This window comes from Trachurus japonicus, chromosome 20 (assembly GCF_045865225.1).
Source record: "Trachurus japonicus isolate A0001 chromosome 20, Traja_1.0".
Lineage (NCBI taxonomy): Eukaryota > Metazoa > Chordata > Actinopteri > Carangiformes > Carangidae > Trachurus > Trachurus japonicus.
The window spans coordinates 7,290,498-7,306,661 of NC_140926.1; the positions used below are offsets into that span (position 1 = coordinate 7,290,498).

The 16,164-nt window shown below is 43.1% G+C and overlaps 1 protein-coding gene and 1 long non-coding RNA gene across 3 annotated transcripts in view; both read left to right on the forward strand.

The window, feature by feature from the left end:
- Window positions 1-8,073, forward strand: part of LOC146966315 (uncharacterized) — a 96,596-nt gene extending 88,523 nt beyond the window's left edge. For both annotated transcript variants that reach the window (XR_015034527.1, XR_015034528.1), the window contains one exon: window positions 7,381-8,073. This is a non-coding gene — a long non-coding RNA (uncharacterized LOC146966315). The remainder of the gene's footprint in view (window positions 1-7,380) is intronic.
- A 38-nt stretch (window positions 8,074-8,111) lies between these two features.
- adarb2 (adenosine deaminase RNA specific B2 (inactive)) overlaps window positions 8,112-16,164 on the forward strand; it is a 217,482-nt gene continuing 209,429 nt past the window's right edge. Inside the window, exon 1 of the mRNA XM_085763456.1 lies at window positions 8,112-8,424. Within this exon, the coding sequence (XP_085619582.1) occupies window positions 8,322-8,424 (103 nt within the window). The 5' untranslated portion in view covers window positions 8,112-8,321. The remainder of the gene's footprint in view (window positions 8,425-16,164) is intronic.

Here is a 16,164-nt window from a genome sequence, read left to right on the forward strand (position 1 = left end):
AGTGCAACGTCTTTATCTCCGCTCTCCAAATGTTGGGGTCAGCCAAGACTTGACGCTCAGCAGACAATTCTCCCAAAGACCTAATGTGATTAATGGGTGTCACTTAAGAGGGGTGGGTGAGGTTGAAAAAGAAAAAAAAAGAAGTAAAAGAAGAAAAAAGTCATCCAAGGAGATTGTTTCAGAAGAAAAAGGTACATTAGAGGCAGTTCATCAGCAAAATTTACCCCCCTCCCCTCCTCCCTACCCCTCTGGCTGTAGCTATACACTGTAAAATGAAATGTTCAATGTCACCTACAGAGTTTAAATACGGCCCGGGAAAAAATGCAACCTTGAAATGAGGCCTGGGCCAAGAGTTTACAGCAAGCAATTAGCGCCCTTTATGTTGGTGATGTTTGCAAGGTACATTAAGGCATAGCTGGCTTAAATTCCTGACATTGCTACCCCCCCCCAAAAAATAGAAAAAATAAAAAAATACAGCATTCCCTGGCACAACTCCAGCGTCGCAATATTGCCTCCATTTGCCGGCCTCCTTTACCACAGGTGGTGGGGTATTATAACCATGCAAGTGTGTGTTTTTTTTCTTTAAAAAGACGGTTTCCTCTCACAGCTGTCCTTCGCTTGTCCTCCTCTTTCACTCTGCCGTCCTGCCATCTTTGCATTAGCGGCCCTCTGCAAAACTGGAAAGTGTAAAGTTTGGATCCAAACGAGGACAACGGCCAAAAGCCAAAAGCCTGCCTCCCCCCCCTACACCTGCTGTTAAAACATTTGTATATCTGCTTCCTCGATGTAGGCAGATTATACTCACATCTGGACCCAGATTTCTTATTCATTTTTTGCAAAATCCAGTTTGCCACAAATGTCACTTCCTCTCCTCATCTTGACATCTTTTGAAACTTGTTTTGATTTTTTTTTTTTTTTTTTTCCATTATTCCGGCGGCAATATTCTGACAATCCAGCCTGTGACGTATGTAGCTTAAAATGCCTGCCACCTGTTTGAGGCATCTGTTTTCTGGGTTTTTTTTTTTTTTTTGTGTTAGTGTTGGGTTTTAAATGAGGATTTTGGAGATAAGGAGGCTGTCATGTTCAAATATGTCATCAGGTTTCTGTTGGGTATCTAAACCATGTGTGCTGTGTTTTACTCCTGGATTTGGTTTTGTCTTAATCCATCAACAAAATCTCTGGTTTAAGGAGCAGCTCTTGGCGTTGTGGTACTGTGTATAACTTGTGTGAGTGTTGTGTCTTGTAGCGACTCCAGCACCAGCCAACAACATTGGGCCGGACCCACCAGGGCAGAGCTCTATCATCACATCATACTGCAACAGGAGCCTATGTCACGGTTAACGTATTCACATATGAGCGGTAAACTCGTCTCTAACAGCATCGTTGACCTGCTCCGTGGTGAGTTTAAGGTCTCTCTGTATTAACCAGTTAACGCACGCTGTACCGCCCACGGTACGGCTCCAGAAGGTGGCGCTAGCATCAATTACTCCCGAACATTTTTAACAGCAGCCCTTAAGCATATATATTCATGTTATACATTGTTAGAAAGCTTAGATCGCCCCGATCAATTCAAGACCACCGATGATTTTTTTGGTTGCTCACAGCCCTAACAGGATTAGCAGTTAGGTCGGCTAGCCGCTAAGCTAACGTATGATGCGTACATACCTTTCAAGTCTTCCCTTTATCCACAGCTGATCTACAGCGACCATCTTATGACACAAGACCGTTTGTACAGCTTGCCAAGTACCCATGCTTGTGAAATATGAAATCCGTTTCCTTCTAACCGAAGTATTTTCCTCAATATGTCCATGTGTTTAGTCCAATGCGTAACGTAATACACGCGGATCAAAACAAAAACCGGCCCCGTTACCGCATTTTACGAGTTGCACGGCGATCTGTGACTACATGTGACTGAATGTTTACATCCGTGAGGTCTTCCTGCTTCAAACGACACCACGCAGTAGCCAATCGGTGGCGAGGATGGGCCGGGACATGTCTCGAAAGCCAATGAGGACACGTGACGATGAGACTGACAACGTGACTTTGATTGACAGCTGCTTGAGCCAATAGAAATTGTCCGTGAAATGAAGCAGATAACCTTTTAGCCAATAGTCTGAGGTTTTCAACGGTGTATGACACTACGCCATCAGTTTGGTTGCTGATAAACAAACCCTCGTGTATCCGACGTGCGCACCACCCGCTCTGCCGCATAGAAATACACAATGCAGATAGGTGTATAATTCTATAATCCACTGCTTTTAGGGGTGCGCCCTCTACTGCGCGCCAGGAGTTTAGCGGTTGTATTTTTTTTGTTTCTTTTGGTCTTTTGACTTGAAATTTGGACTGCAGGAAGCCAAGACCTGTGGCTGTGGCCTAATTGTGTCTATAGCCTGCTGAGAGGTCCCTGAATGTCTGTACCCATGTCATTCTATAGGCAAACCTATGGGCGGGGAAACAATTTAATCATTCTAACCTTTGCCATTTTTGTCAGTAAAGTCACAGAATCAAAAAAACACCTTAACAGTAATCCTGAGAGTGTTACCTTTACAATGATACCAGGCACATCTCTGAATCTTAAACTATGTGGGATCTGTGCTGCTCACAACTTGGGCATGGCGTTATGGCAAAAAACATGAAAAATAGGGGCGTGCATTAAGAGGTTAAGTGTAGTATAAGGTCACTCTGTGGTGAGTTTAAGGTCACTGCATCATGAGACTGACAGCACCAGGACAGAGAAACCAGGAGTACAACAGAGCATTGAGGCAAAATACATACACTATATAAATATATACTGTATATATATGTTTGTGAGGTTGATTGTCAGCTGAGGGTTTGATATGAAGATGTTTGGTGGTTCATCACCTCCCTACTGTAGACATCCAGAACATATCTACATATCCACATGTAAACATGCTTGTAAAAGGTTTACAAGGTCAGGAATTTCATTTCATTTCATCTCCATGGAAACACTTCAGGTGCACTTAAGATGATGCTGGTGAGACTACATCTTGGTCCATGACTAAAAGTTTAGGATATACTGTAGCAGTGAGATAAAACACTGTAATCATGACAAAGAATTAAAAAACCCAACCCAGAAGCAGTTTTTTTTCTGTTTGCTGGAGTGCAAGCACTTTACAATATTGATATCTGTTTGCTTTCTGTACAAGTCTCAATATTATTTGTTACAAAACCAACATTTGCCACATGTATACTTGTAATGTGTGATATTCAAAATCACAATAAAGTATTAATCATAAAAACAAATAAAACAAACAAACAAAACACAGCTTCAGGTGATGTTGATGACAGGGAGCAGCAGGGGATGATCCTACCTGTCTCTTTCAGTGATCCACACCTGAAGCTCTGACGTTAGTGGAAAACATTGTTGTATTTTGTTGGAAAATAATAATTAAACAAATGTTGATTGAGACACGGCAACTTTACAAATCTGTTAAAACACTGCATATAATTCACTTTACTACTGCAACACAACGTAAATCCAGCAGGGACAATTGTTATTATTATTATGAAACCACAGTTTTAACAATACAACTATAATTAATCACATTAATTAAGACATGTTGAACACCTGATAAGGCGACCACCACCTAAACTAACTGCCCGACCCACCCACATGGGGGAGGGGAAATGGAAAAGCTTGACGAGGGGGAGGAGGGGGGTCTCCAAGGCCTCCACCTCCACCATGTTAACCAGGCTGGTGTGGTTGATAAGCAGAAAGGAATTACATCATTTCCACCGGGAGGAGAAAACTTAACAACCAAATGTCTCGACTTGTAAAATACATTTATTTTTGGGCAGTAATTGGTCGTTTGCATTTCTTTTTCCATTAATCTGCCTGTATTAATCTACAAAAACAATACAAAGCAGCATAAAGCATTTTAAAGATGTCACTGTTAACACTATACATGTATTTAACATTGCCTTAAACTCTCTTGTGATATAGGACAGCTTCCTCTTCTCTGTCTCTCTACTCTGAGTTAGGAAAAGTAGCTACAGTATTAATTACTGTGTTTTGATTGGAGAGCAACAGATGTATTACCATGGAGACAGTCGTATACCTGCACAGAGACCTGCTGTCAAACGGATTATTCCATTATTAATGAAAACAGAGAAGAGAAACAGGTAGTAACAGTGTCTCATACCTTAAAAATCATAATCCAAAAGAGATGGAGGAGGATGAATGTGTCTGAGCAGCGACGTGCTGATTGGTCCGTCTTATCTGTAGATTGCAGGTGTCTGATTTGATCATGGGGGAGAAAAAAAGATGAGTTGTTGTTGCCATGTGTTTGTTGTAATCTCAGTTAAAATCTAATTCTTTAATCCATAGACATGACATCAAACTAATGCCAAGTGTTAATGGTTGTGGGCTAAATAAGTAAACACAGGAACAGAGAACTGGTTTCATAACTTATAATACTTTTATTTCAGATTCAAATGAACAGATCTTGAAATAAGACATACATTTATATTCAAATGATTTTATTGGCCCCACGCTGAAAATAAATCAAAATCCAGCATAGACAGTTCAAAAGACATGGCCATAAATCAGGCATTGTTGGTTGAGGAAAAGATCCTATTGCGTTGCATTATGGGAAATGTAGGAAGCAGTCCTTCCCCTTCCCATATTTAAAGTCACAGCTTGGCCTCGAGCTCGATAAAAGACTGACGCAGCCTTTAAACCTTCAGCCTTTAATTACTGAACCTTAGATCATCATTATAACAGTCATAAACATCCACGCACGCTATAGGTCTTCAACAAAGTACAAGCAATTAATCACTGAGTGTATTGACAGAAGGTGCTCATAACGATTGGAGGCGGATTTCAAGCAACAAATGTCACAAACTCTGGGAAACAGTTAAAAGTTGATTCCTTATTAACTGATAAATAAATAAGCATCACTCTACCTGATATTTACCTGCAGCATGCAGCTGTTTGATAACTGTTTACTTCAACGGTGTTTGGGCACCACTTTGTGTCATTTGCTGTGTTTCTAAGTGCGTCTCACAAATGTTACAGGTCCCCTGTCCCTCATCAAACTCATCAAATACACAATCCAACAACTCCAAAACGCTTTCGTGGACAAGTTGTGACCTGCACATTCACCACGCTATGAGATAATCCTGTAACATGAACTCCGAGACGGAGTTGTTTTAGAGGTAAATGCGTGATTTCAAAAGCGCAAGTAGTTCCAAGTATTTGCTTCATGTGTTGTAATGTTACATAATTATACATGATTACTTCATAGCGTGGTGAATGTGCAAGTAAAAACTTTTGGAGTTGTTGGATTGTGTATTTGATGAGTTTGACGAGGGACAGGGGACCTGTAGCTCACGTCTCTGCCCCGCCGATCTCAAAACAACATGCACCGATAATTAAAGCAGAAGTAAGCGATCCGGTGGTTTTGGCTAACTTCCTGTCAGCCGATGGAGTTAGCAGTCCCCGCCCTCGTCCCTACGTCACCACATTCATGCGCATCCCTTGGCTGCACACACAGAGAGGACCGGCCCTTTATGCCGTTCTCTCTCCTCATTGGATAAAGGTTGTAGGATACAAGGAAAGTTTTCTCCTCGGCTTACAGCAGAGCAGAGTGACTGACAGACCCGTGTTTCAGACCAAACACTCTATAGAAGTGATTGCCGTCGGAAGATATAACTATTTAAGACTTATATTAACACAAATATTCCACTTACTTCTGCTTTAATGGTAATGAACCCACTCCTATGACTATAGGGATTACGGCAGTAGGTAAATTTGCCAAAATGTTGAACTATCTAAGATAAGGAGCTATGCTTAGATTTTTACCTTAATTAAACAGCTTCGGAACAATTGTGATGGTTAAATGAGCGAGAATGGAGGCGCCACTGACCCGTTGTCCCCGCCCTTGTCTCCGCGGCACCACGACACAGATAAAAGGGGACTGCACTTGTATAGTTTCCCTTTGAAACATGGAGCTTTTGAAGTTAACTTGTGAGTTAACGGTCAACAGACGTGCGAACATGTGACCTGTACATACAAGAACAAACACACATGTAGCAGCATGATGATCTATCATCCCGGTTAGTTTGAACCTTCAGTGGGAACTTTGCATCTACACAACAACAACTTCTGACCTTGCTGCTGAAGTGTGTGTGTGTGTGTGTGCAACTAACTACACGCGCCTCTAACCTGTACCTCCGCCCCACCCATCCCGTTTGCTGTTATCTATGTACGCGCCAGTCCCCCCCCCCCCCCCCTCCGACCACCAGCACACCTTCATTACTGCCCCAGATAGTGGCATTGGCAACTTGTCACTTGTATTGATTTCTCTTAAACTGCAATTTACATGGATATTTGTGGGCGTCCTGAGGGCAGGCTGCAGCCTGGCAGACGGCCCCGGCCTCCTCCCCCCCCCCCCCTCTCCCTCTCTCCCTCTCTCCCTCTCTCCCTCAGGCCGGAAGGAAATGTTTCCACCCAACAACAGAGCCTCAAAGTGACTTTTCAATCTGACATCAGCAAACGTGTCGCCGCGGTTTGTTTTTTCAAAGCCAAAATGGGGTGAGCAGCTTTTTACAGCCAGTGGAAAACGGTTTTTTTTATCCTTTTTTTTATTTTTAGGAATCATTTACTTACAGAAATACAAACTAACACAATAAAACAGGTAGGGAGTCACACACAGCAAGCTCTTTGAGGCCTTTACAAATCTGCGTCTCTTTTTTTCCACTGTGCCGGCCACTGTGGCAGTGTGTGCGGCAGTGCCATAGCGCCTCCTCCCAACACACACCTGACCTTCCGCTGCAGAGGCCGAGGGAATAACAACAATAACCTGCAGCTACGGGAAGAAAAAAAAAAGCCACAAATGCTTTGTGAAAGCCTCGACACTGCGCTTTCACACAAAAAATGCCAAAATGTCACAATCTTCAAACTTTGCGGCTGCAGCACTCTGTCAGTAGCAGTTTTGTGCTGAAGGTCGCCTGCAAAACCCTGCAACCACCCTTTCAAAATAAAAGCAGACATTTATGAAGTCATATATTTTGGTAATTATGAAAATTAGGCTGGTGTAATTATAAAGCGGGAGAGTTAAATAGAATATGTCACAGACAGTATATCAAAGATGTGTTTGATGTAAGTGAGTTGTTATTGAATGTGTGGGGAAGCCAGTTAATTGAAAAGCATCTTAGCTCAGTATAATCTTCCTTTGTGGACTTGACAGTGACTTTAGAACAGAGAGCGGCGGGAATGAGAGCGACTTTGCTTCAGATCCATAATCCTGTAAGGAAATTATAAATGACAAAAAAAAAAAAAAAGTACAGCACACAAGGAGAAGAAGGATTCAGAACTGAGTTTGTGTTTTCTGTCTCTTTTTTTTTTTTCCTCCTCAGAGTCGAAAATATCCCATCATGCTGTTCTTCAAGCCTGTGTGAGCTTACAGCAGGGTGGCAAACGGAAGCAGCCAGAAACCCATATTCACCCCCTCACTACCCCCTCCTCATCATCACATGCTGGTAAACAGCCGACCTGCTTAAGTGCCCTTGAGCAACTATCCCTACCAGGGGTGACCTCTGACCCCCTCCAGTGGAGAGCGGAAGAGAACAGACTTCCCCTGCAGTGTGGAGAAGAAAAAAAAAGTGGAGGAACATTGTGGAGGAATAAGTCAAAATGTAAAAAAAGAAAAGAAAGATAGAAAGAAAGAAAGAAGAAGCAGCAGCGGGTGAATAAGGGGTGTGGGCTGGTGGGTGTCGCTAGTGATGTCACACCTCCCAGACAGCCAGGATTGGACCCTAATTAGAAAGCTCGGCAGCAAATAGATAGGAGTCCCGCATGATTGAATTCAAAGTGGCTGATGCCAAAAAATTTCTTCAGAGGCGCGCGGGGAAAACTGTGGGAGAGAGAGAAAGAGAGGGAGAGGGGGAGAGAGAGAGAGAGGCGCGCGGACAGACAGGGCGCCGTCAGGTATCGGTGCAGCGGAGAGCGGCGGCTGCACGCGGCGCTGAGGCTGAACAGTCTCCCCGCGAGCTGGAGGCGAGCTGGAGTTTCAGAGGTGATACGCGAACAGCAAGACGCGCTTCCCACCTCCCCCCTACACCCACAACACCCCCCAACACCACCACCTCACCACCACTCCAGGTTTGGAGGGATAAAAAAAAAAAAAAGGGAAGGAGGGAGAAGCTGAAAATCTAGTCCGAGTCTACGTCAAACCCGAGGACGCTGCTGCGTTATCAGAGAGCAGCGGAGGCTGAAGCGAGACAAGTACAAAGGAGAGTCGAGCCGCCGAGTCCAAGTTATTCCTCCGCTGCTGCTGCGCTGCTGCTGCGCTGCGCTCATGGCATCCGTACTTGGAAACAACAGCCGCGCGTCCGGCGCTCAGGGCGGCCAGGTCAAATGCAAGCTGAAGAAGAGGAGGAGGAGGCGATCGAAGAGAAAAGGTAAAACTTTACAACACTTACTTGTTTTGTTTCCCTCCCTTTTCTTTCTTCCATCTTCCTCCGAGCAGAGGTCGTGCGCACCTTGGCAGCCGGGGCGACTCCTCTCCTCTCCTCTCCAGCTCCGCGGCACAAGCGGCGGCGGCTGCTGCTGTTTCCTCCTCCTCACACCTCGAAACAGAGCAAAGAGTGAACATAAAGAAATGTCACCTGCTCTGTGAAGGAACAGTAAAAACAAAACAAACAGAAAAAGCCTCGTAGCATCGGCTCTGAATGACGCATTGTCTTCCCCTGCTGAAGCTGAAGCTGAAGTTGCCGCTGCGCTTTATTGTCTCTTCTAAAAGCCTCCAGTGTCTCAGACATCCAGGACCACGGTGATAATAGTTTGAATCAACGCAGCGCGTGTGGAAAGCGGCTCGGTTTTGACCGTTTAACACCAGATTTTCTTTCTTTTTTTATGCGGAGGAATAAAACGCGACGTGGCACCAGAACCGTTTAACTTCCTCATTAAAAATAAACAGTTCTCTAATTTCTACGTCTTTTGTTAATAACTTAAAGGAATTAAACTCGAGGTTAAGGAGTAAAGTAAAACCCAGCGCTCAAACTGCAGCAATTTAATTGTTACATATGACTGATATGCCTTAGCCTTAGTGATATTCTTCATACTCTCTCAGAGCTTCTCTCTTTTTCCTGTTGAGTCTTATAGAAACACTTTCTACCTAATTAGAGGCTTGAGCTCCAGAGCTTTAATTCAGCTCCACTCAATACTAAAATAGCTAAAGTTTGAGAATCAGCTGCGAGGCCTGAAACAGAGAGACAGAGGAACTGAAATGTTTTAATTTCAGGTTAATATATTCATTCATATGTTGTGATTTTTTTTTTTTTTAATTTTTAATTATGAGCTCAGCTGTAAACAGGAGAAGTGTTACTAATGAAGAAGTGCAAGGGTCAAGGCAGTGCATTGGACACACTGTAAAACACTCAATTATATCTGTGATTAAAATGGAAAAGCATCACAAACTGTGACATTTTTCCAGACACTCTTCGTCTTCGTCGTCGTCTCTTTCTGTTTCTGCAGCCGAACTGTAACAGAAGCTGCTGACCGGAGGTTCATGCTCAACAAATCCCACCTCCTCTTCCTCTGCCATTGTGGGAATCAAAGCACACATTTCCATCCTAACACTCTTCAATTTGAAATGTTCTTTTCTTTTATTTCAAAATTGTCACAATTTACCAGACATTTTTTAGTTTTTTTTGTTGTTGTTCACTCACTGTAATTTTTTTTTTTTTACACCGTGTTATTTCATCTTCACTCCACAGTCAGAAAAATGGAGGGAATGGCATTTTGAAAAGAGATTAACAAGAAAGTTATTTTAGATATGAAACCTTTGATACCTTAAAGCTGCCTGTAAAGATATTATCCTCCCTCTGATTCAGTCCTCTTGATTATCCCCTGAGGTGGTTTTTTTTTGGCTAATTAACAGTAAATTACTCAAACTAAAGCATCAAACCACTTATTTGCTCTGGCAAAAAGCCCCAAACACTCCCAGACTGAGAGTGTGTTATTTCTCTTATTCTAACATTTCCTGGCACCTCCATAAGAAAACGAGGAGAGAGATCTGAATAAAATATCAACGACACATTTGTAGTTATTTATTTATGCCTGTAACAGACGATAACACAACTGTTTGTGTTGTTTATGCTTGAAGATACTGACGTGCCACCCTCTTCATCGCTTTGTGGAATATGGATGAATGCTCGGAGCGTGTTGACGTATCCGACTGCGATTGAATGCATAACGAGCTTTTCATAAACACTTTGCACTTGTCATCAAACTACAAACAGACAACTGCAACCTCATTTCCATAACCTCTTGATTTTTAATAGCCCAAGTAATTGAGACAAGGCAGACAATACATAAAATATAGTGCTGAGGCAAATGTATTTACATAATGGAAAACGACAGAATTGGTTCCACAACATTAAGCATTGCATATGAGTATCACACAAACGCGTGCACATTAGCTGACAGGCCTTCGCCGCGTGCTCTCCGAACGGCTAATTTATCAGTGCTGCTGATTCATTCTGATAACACGGGACATTAGGGGCCCAGTTCAGGGGGGACCGGCTGGAAATGAACTGTGTCTTTTAGTGTGGGGAGGGGGGAGAAAGTGCTGATGATGGTCGCTGACTTCCTCCAAGAGCTGCAGGAGGTTGGACGCTCTGCAGCTGAGACGTTCACTCAGCTCCTGTCCTTCTCTGTCCAGTTCTCTGTCTTTTTTTTTTTCGTTTTTTTTAATACCCGTCCCTAAATGTTTCAGAGTAAATCCCACAATTTAGGATTGGAAGATTTTTTTTTCCCTACTTCAAACTTAAGCACAAATCACATAAAGATTAAACAAGCCTCTTTTTTATTTTATATCTTTTATATTCCTTCATCTCAAATGTGATCATCTTGAGATTTCACACAATTATTTTCACAGACCTTAAGGCAGAAAGTCACAGAGGGATTATTGCTTGGCATTTGAGGCTTAATCCCTAGAAAAGGCTGCAGATTATTTGTAGATGGACTCACTAAAACCTGTGTGTGTATGTGTGTGTGTGTGTGTGTGGATTCAGGGTTTTTTTTTTGGGTGAGGCTGTAAGCAGATTCATCATCCTCACAACTTCTACTTTATTTTTTTTTTCTTTCGTTTTTCCTTCCCACCAAACTCTTCTTTGCAATTGTTCATTTATTTTTTGGGGGGGGTGGATGGACAAAAACAAATCATTACACAGAGGAGATTACAGGCCGGACTTTGTAGAAATCCCACACTTTCCTAAATCCCGTCAGCTGTGTGTGTTGTGTGTGTGTGTGTGTGTGTGCTGCTGTTTGCCAACCAGCTGCCTCCCCGCGTTGTTCACTTCAGTTGCGGACGTAAATGTACATACACCTCGCTCTGGATGTGTTTGCCCCCCTCCCACCCCACCCCCCACCCTCCACTTTTAAAGCGCAGTGTGTGACCGGTGTCATCGCTCCTAGAAGAAGGATTCATGGACTAACACGGTGTCTAATTAATCACAGTCGATGATGTGATTTACGGTTAACTCTCCAAAGGGACATCATCGTCGTCGTCGGCGCCACAAATAAATTCCTTTTGGAGGTGTGTGACAGTCCAGTGCAGTGATCTACAGGAACATGTGCCATTTTATTTTTTATTTTTTATTCCTACCTGTCAATCACCACTATCACATGACCTCTGTCCCTCTCATCTGACTTTAAGTGCACCATAAGTACTTGTATTTTATCCTCAATGTGTTTTTTTATGAAGCAAAATGAGCACAGTAGAGATTTATAGACCAACATTTTTATTTTTATATATATATATATTTTTTTTTTTACAACCGTACTTATCACCCTGTACTCTGCAGGGCACACTACAGTATATCAGCAAATCATCAAGATACACGCCAAGGGGGGAAACGTGAAAAACACAAGAGTGTAACATGATTTATGTAGCAATTACTGTTTATGCTGTCGTTGTGAGTGAGGTGGCGGCAGAGGGGTCGGCTGTGTGCAGAAAGCACCAGGCGGGGGTGATGATGGTGGCGGCGTACGGAGCAGAGCAGGGCAGAGGGCGAGGGGGTCATCGCCTTCTAAGGAGGCCGGGGGGGGGACGAGGGGGGGTTGGACACGTTGATGGGCGTCAGGCAGACTCGTCACGGAGGAGGTTCTCTGACTGTCTGACCTGCAGACGAGCAGAGAGGGAGGAAACGCCGGTATCAGCCGCTTCCCCCCGTAGCCGTGGTGACAGTGACAGAGGGAGTGTGGAGGCGAGGACTGCGTTAAGGATTGTACTGGTTTCTAAAAAGATCAGCCAGGTATGTTTTCTGTCATACAGTCGTTGCAAATTATCTGATTTATTAACAAATCTGGAAAGTGTAGCTTCCATCTCCCAAATCCTGTGTGTTGCAACGTCGTCATGAACTTCTAAAAATAGCTTTGTTGTGGTCAGATGATGACACATGTTTGAGATTACACTACCAGATGTTTTCATGTGCTTCCAGTTGTGATAGCAGTGTCGTATGCAAACACTGTGTGAGTTTCATCTCGTTGCTGTCGTACTTTGCAGATGTCTTCGTTTCCATTGAATAAGAAAAATAGTTTGTTTGTAAAAGACTTTGTACAGACGGAAAAGCAGCAGGTTCCCATTGTGGTCCATCACAGAGCACTAAATGAGTGTCTTGCAGTTTTATATGTCACCTTCTGCTGATCTAAAACCCCATATGTCTACGGCTAATGGTGCGAACTGCATGGCATTAAGATACAACTTTGTAGCTGAGTTTGTAATCGGTGCAAAGTTGGTTCAGTTTGTTGAGCAGCTTTTATGTCTTTTTCTTGATGCACTGAAACTTTAAGTTGAAGTAAAACTGCAACCTACTGTACAAGCAATGTGCCCGGTTTGGCATGTCTCCCCTCATTTCCTGTCTGTCTCTCATGTGTCCCAACAACAGTGGGGGGGAAAAAACAATCTTTAAAAACTGCAGCTTCAAGATTATTTCTTTTCAACGCAAACAGCAGAATTGCAAAGAAATAATTCTGAACATACAGTTCAGTTCAGTTCCCACGTGTTAGAGCCTGACTGGCTGCATCAGTATAAAATAAAAAAGCTGCTTGGTGCCAGACAATGCTGCAGTGAGATCATATTGAAAAATAGTCCCGGCGAAGTGGAGTGATGTGGTTCAGGAGGAGTTCAGGTGAAATGACCTGCTTAGTTTTTGTCAGTGTCTTAGATTCCCTGTGCTTCGCTGCCAAACGGGTGTAACGGCGCCTGTAAACCTGTCCACATGAGTTGTAATGGTACAGTATATTTCCTGCAACGACCCTGTGTTTACATTCATAAATAAAATCCCTAGTGCAGCAGCAGCAGCAGACGACAAAGAGCTTTAAATGAAAACACTTCTTGTAAATTGTCCATGCTAATGTGGGTTTGTTTGTTTACAGTGTAGTACAGTACAGTAGGTGGTGGTTTACTGGTTCCTCGTGCTGGTGGTTTCCATATCGGGACAGCCCAATGTCACGCAGCTTCTGTGTGTGTGAGGCGAGAGGAGCTGCGTTTCCCCAGATGCTCCAGTTTTTAGCCCTGAAACACTTCTGTCACATTTGTTTGTGTTTGTGCTGATAACCGCATTAAGAGCTGCGACAGGAACACCGCTGGCATTTATGAGGTTAATGAAGGTCAGTGCCAACGGAGGCGGCGCGGCACGGCGCGGCGTGGTCTCTCCCTGTGCACATGCACCGCTCTGTGAATTTACAGGCACTTCCTGATTAAGGGTAGCCGTGACGACGGCGGCGGTGGAGGAGTTGCCAGTTTAGGACACAGCGTCCTCTGACTGACTGAGGGAAAAAGGTTCTTACTACTGGCTGTCGTCTCTGGAGGCCGCCGATAAAATGACCAAGGAAAAAAAAAAGGAATAGCACAACTTTAGCACATTAGCATAATTAGTAATTATCTCGTAATAGTCCCTCTTGGATTTTCTTCTTTTTTTGCAGTGAGGGATTGTACTTAAAGTTCAGGCACGGAAAAACAAAATTTTATCCTGAAAACACACGAGCTGCTGTAAAAGAAAAAGTATATATATATTAAAAAAGCACAGGTAAAATAATGATAATAAAAAAGATGACACTTAAGTTAATTAGTCTGTTGTTTGACGACTCCCACAGTCGGAGAGATAAAGGTATGACTCACATCACAAATAACTTGTTGCGCCCACCGTCGCCATGACAACAAAAAACAGGAGTTTTACTGTATAGTAATTGTAATACGCTCTTGTCGAAACACAACACATCACTACTTTTGGGGGGAAAGACATAGAGTTTAACTGTGCTAATGTATGCGACCCAGCTCCACAGTGTATCAGTGTGTTAATTTGTTGTGTGTGCATGTGTGAGTGTGAGTGTGTGTACAGTACAGTACAGTATGTGTTGGTGTACTCCCGTTCACTGCGAGCTGTCAGTCCTCATAAACAGAGATGTAGCGCAGCCAAGTCGGCAGCGTTGTTGCTTCCTGTCAGTGTTTGTGCGTCTGCAGTCCACAAGACAACACAACACAACACAACATGAGAGAGAGAGAGGGAGAGGGTTGAGGGTTGAGGGAGCTGCTGCCTCGGATCAGCTGTCAGACAGATTCAGAGTCGGTGTCGGACTTTTATAGAGAACAAAGTGGAGTCAAAGCGGAGAGCTGCTGCTGTTTGACTGACAGCTCCGACAGTTTGTGACTTTGTGTAACAAGTGTCGACGTTACAACAGTTTAGTTGTCACATGGGAGAAAGAAAAAATCGGTGATGTTTGAGGAGCAACATTTGGTTTTTATTCAAAGTGTTGCTTCATATTTGTGTTTTTTAAGCAACAAAAACCATCTCGGTGTTGTTTTTACTTCTCCTCTGGTAACAACAGGTTGACGAGCCAATCAGGAGACAGGATGCTGTGAAGGCTCTCCTCTGATTGGCTTAGAATTTAGACCACTTATATCTATATAAAGTGATTTTACCTTCTCACACTCCTGGATTCTTGAAAAGGTAAAACATATTTTACTTATATACCTTTTAACAACTCATCCTGCTTGAACTCCATCCTGCAGGATTCACTGTATCTGTACGTTACTGTACAGTATTATTACAGTTTTTCTTTCTCTCTCTCGTGCCTTCAGCTTCAGACAGAAACAGTTGTGCAGTGTAGATTAACGGCAGCGCAGCTTGACTCCCACTCTGCAGCACTGATAGGTCAAAACATCTTAACACCATTTAACTGTAGCACCGAGCCTCCAGAGGAACGTTTATTCAGCTTCTGGCACATTTCACTATTTGTTCTAATGGATTTTTCTTTCTGTTTTTTTGGGGCTTGTGGTCCCTTAATAGCTGGCGTATGACAGGAAGTGTGTTTATGAGTTGTGAGCAGTTCATTCATCTCTTCTCAGTCTGTTATTGTGTTGGTTTAAATCAGTTTTTATTTTACAGTTTAACCCAGGTCAGAGGAAAGATAAACACAATCTTGTGCAACAGGATTATTGTTATTATTATTATTTTCTACCCTTAAAATCATGTCGCAACCCATTTGACTCATCCTGCGCCCACTTGTCTGGGTCCTGACCCCCCAGGTTAGAAACCACTGACTTACAGTATGTTTCCAAATGTCGAATAAAATGTCCTTTTCATGCCTGGTCGGCCATCTTCAGACAGGAACCCAGGGCGCCGTCTGCTGTGTCTCCTGACTTTACGTCTGTTAACTCGTTGTTGACCTGGTTCAGTTGTGTTGAGCCAAAGCACAAATTGTCGATTTATCAATTTATTGGTGCAGATTGATGCAAAGTTGACAAAAAAATCCAACTGCCACAACTTAATTTTGGACATTTTTATTCCAATTTTCTTACATTTCATGAGCTTAACATGTCAAAAAATCAAAAGTATAGACAGCAGATCAACTATTAAAGGGACAACGAGGAGTTTTGGAAAAGCAAAGCGTTTTCACACTACATTTATGAGCCTCTGCGCACCGTGAAATTCTTTGACCGGCGCAAGACGGACTCATGTTTACATTCATCAAGAATTAAAGTCAGAGGTTCGAAGACGATCACATACCGTCGTAGTTCCGACCATAAACGGCGATTCGGCAGCGTTATTCTCATGACTCGCCACGAAACCGAAAGTAAAGAAACGAGACAAAACGATATATTTATCAACAATGGGCCCATTAACAAGTGTGGG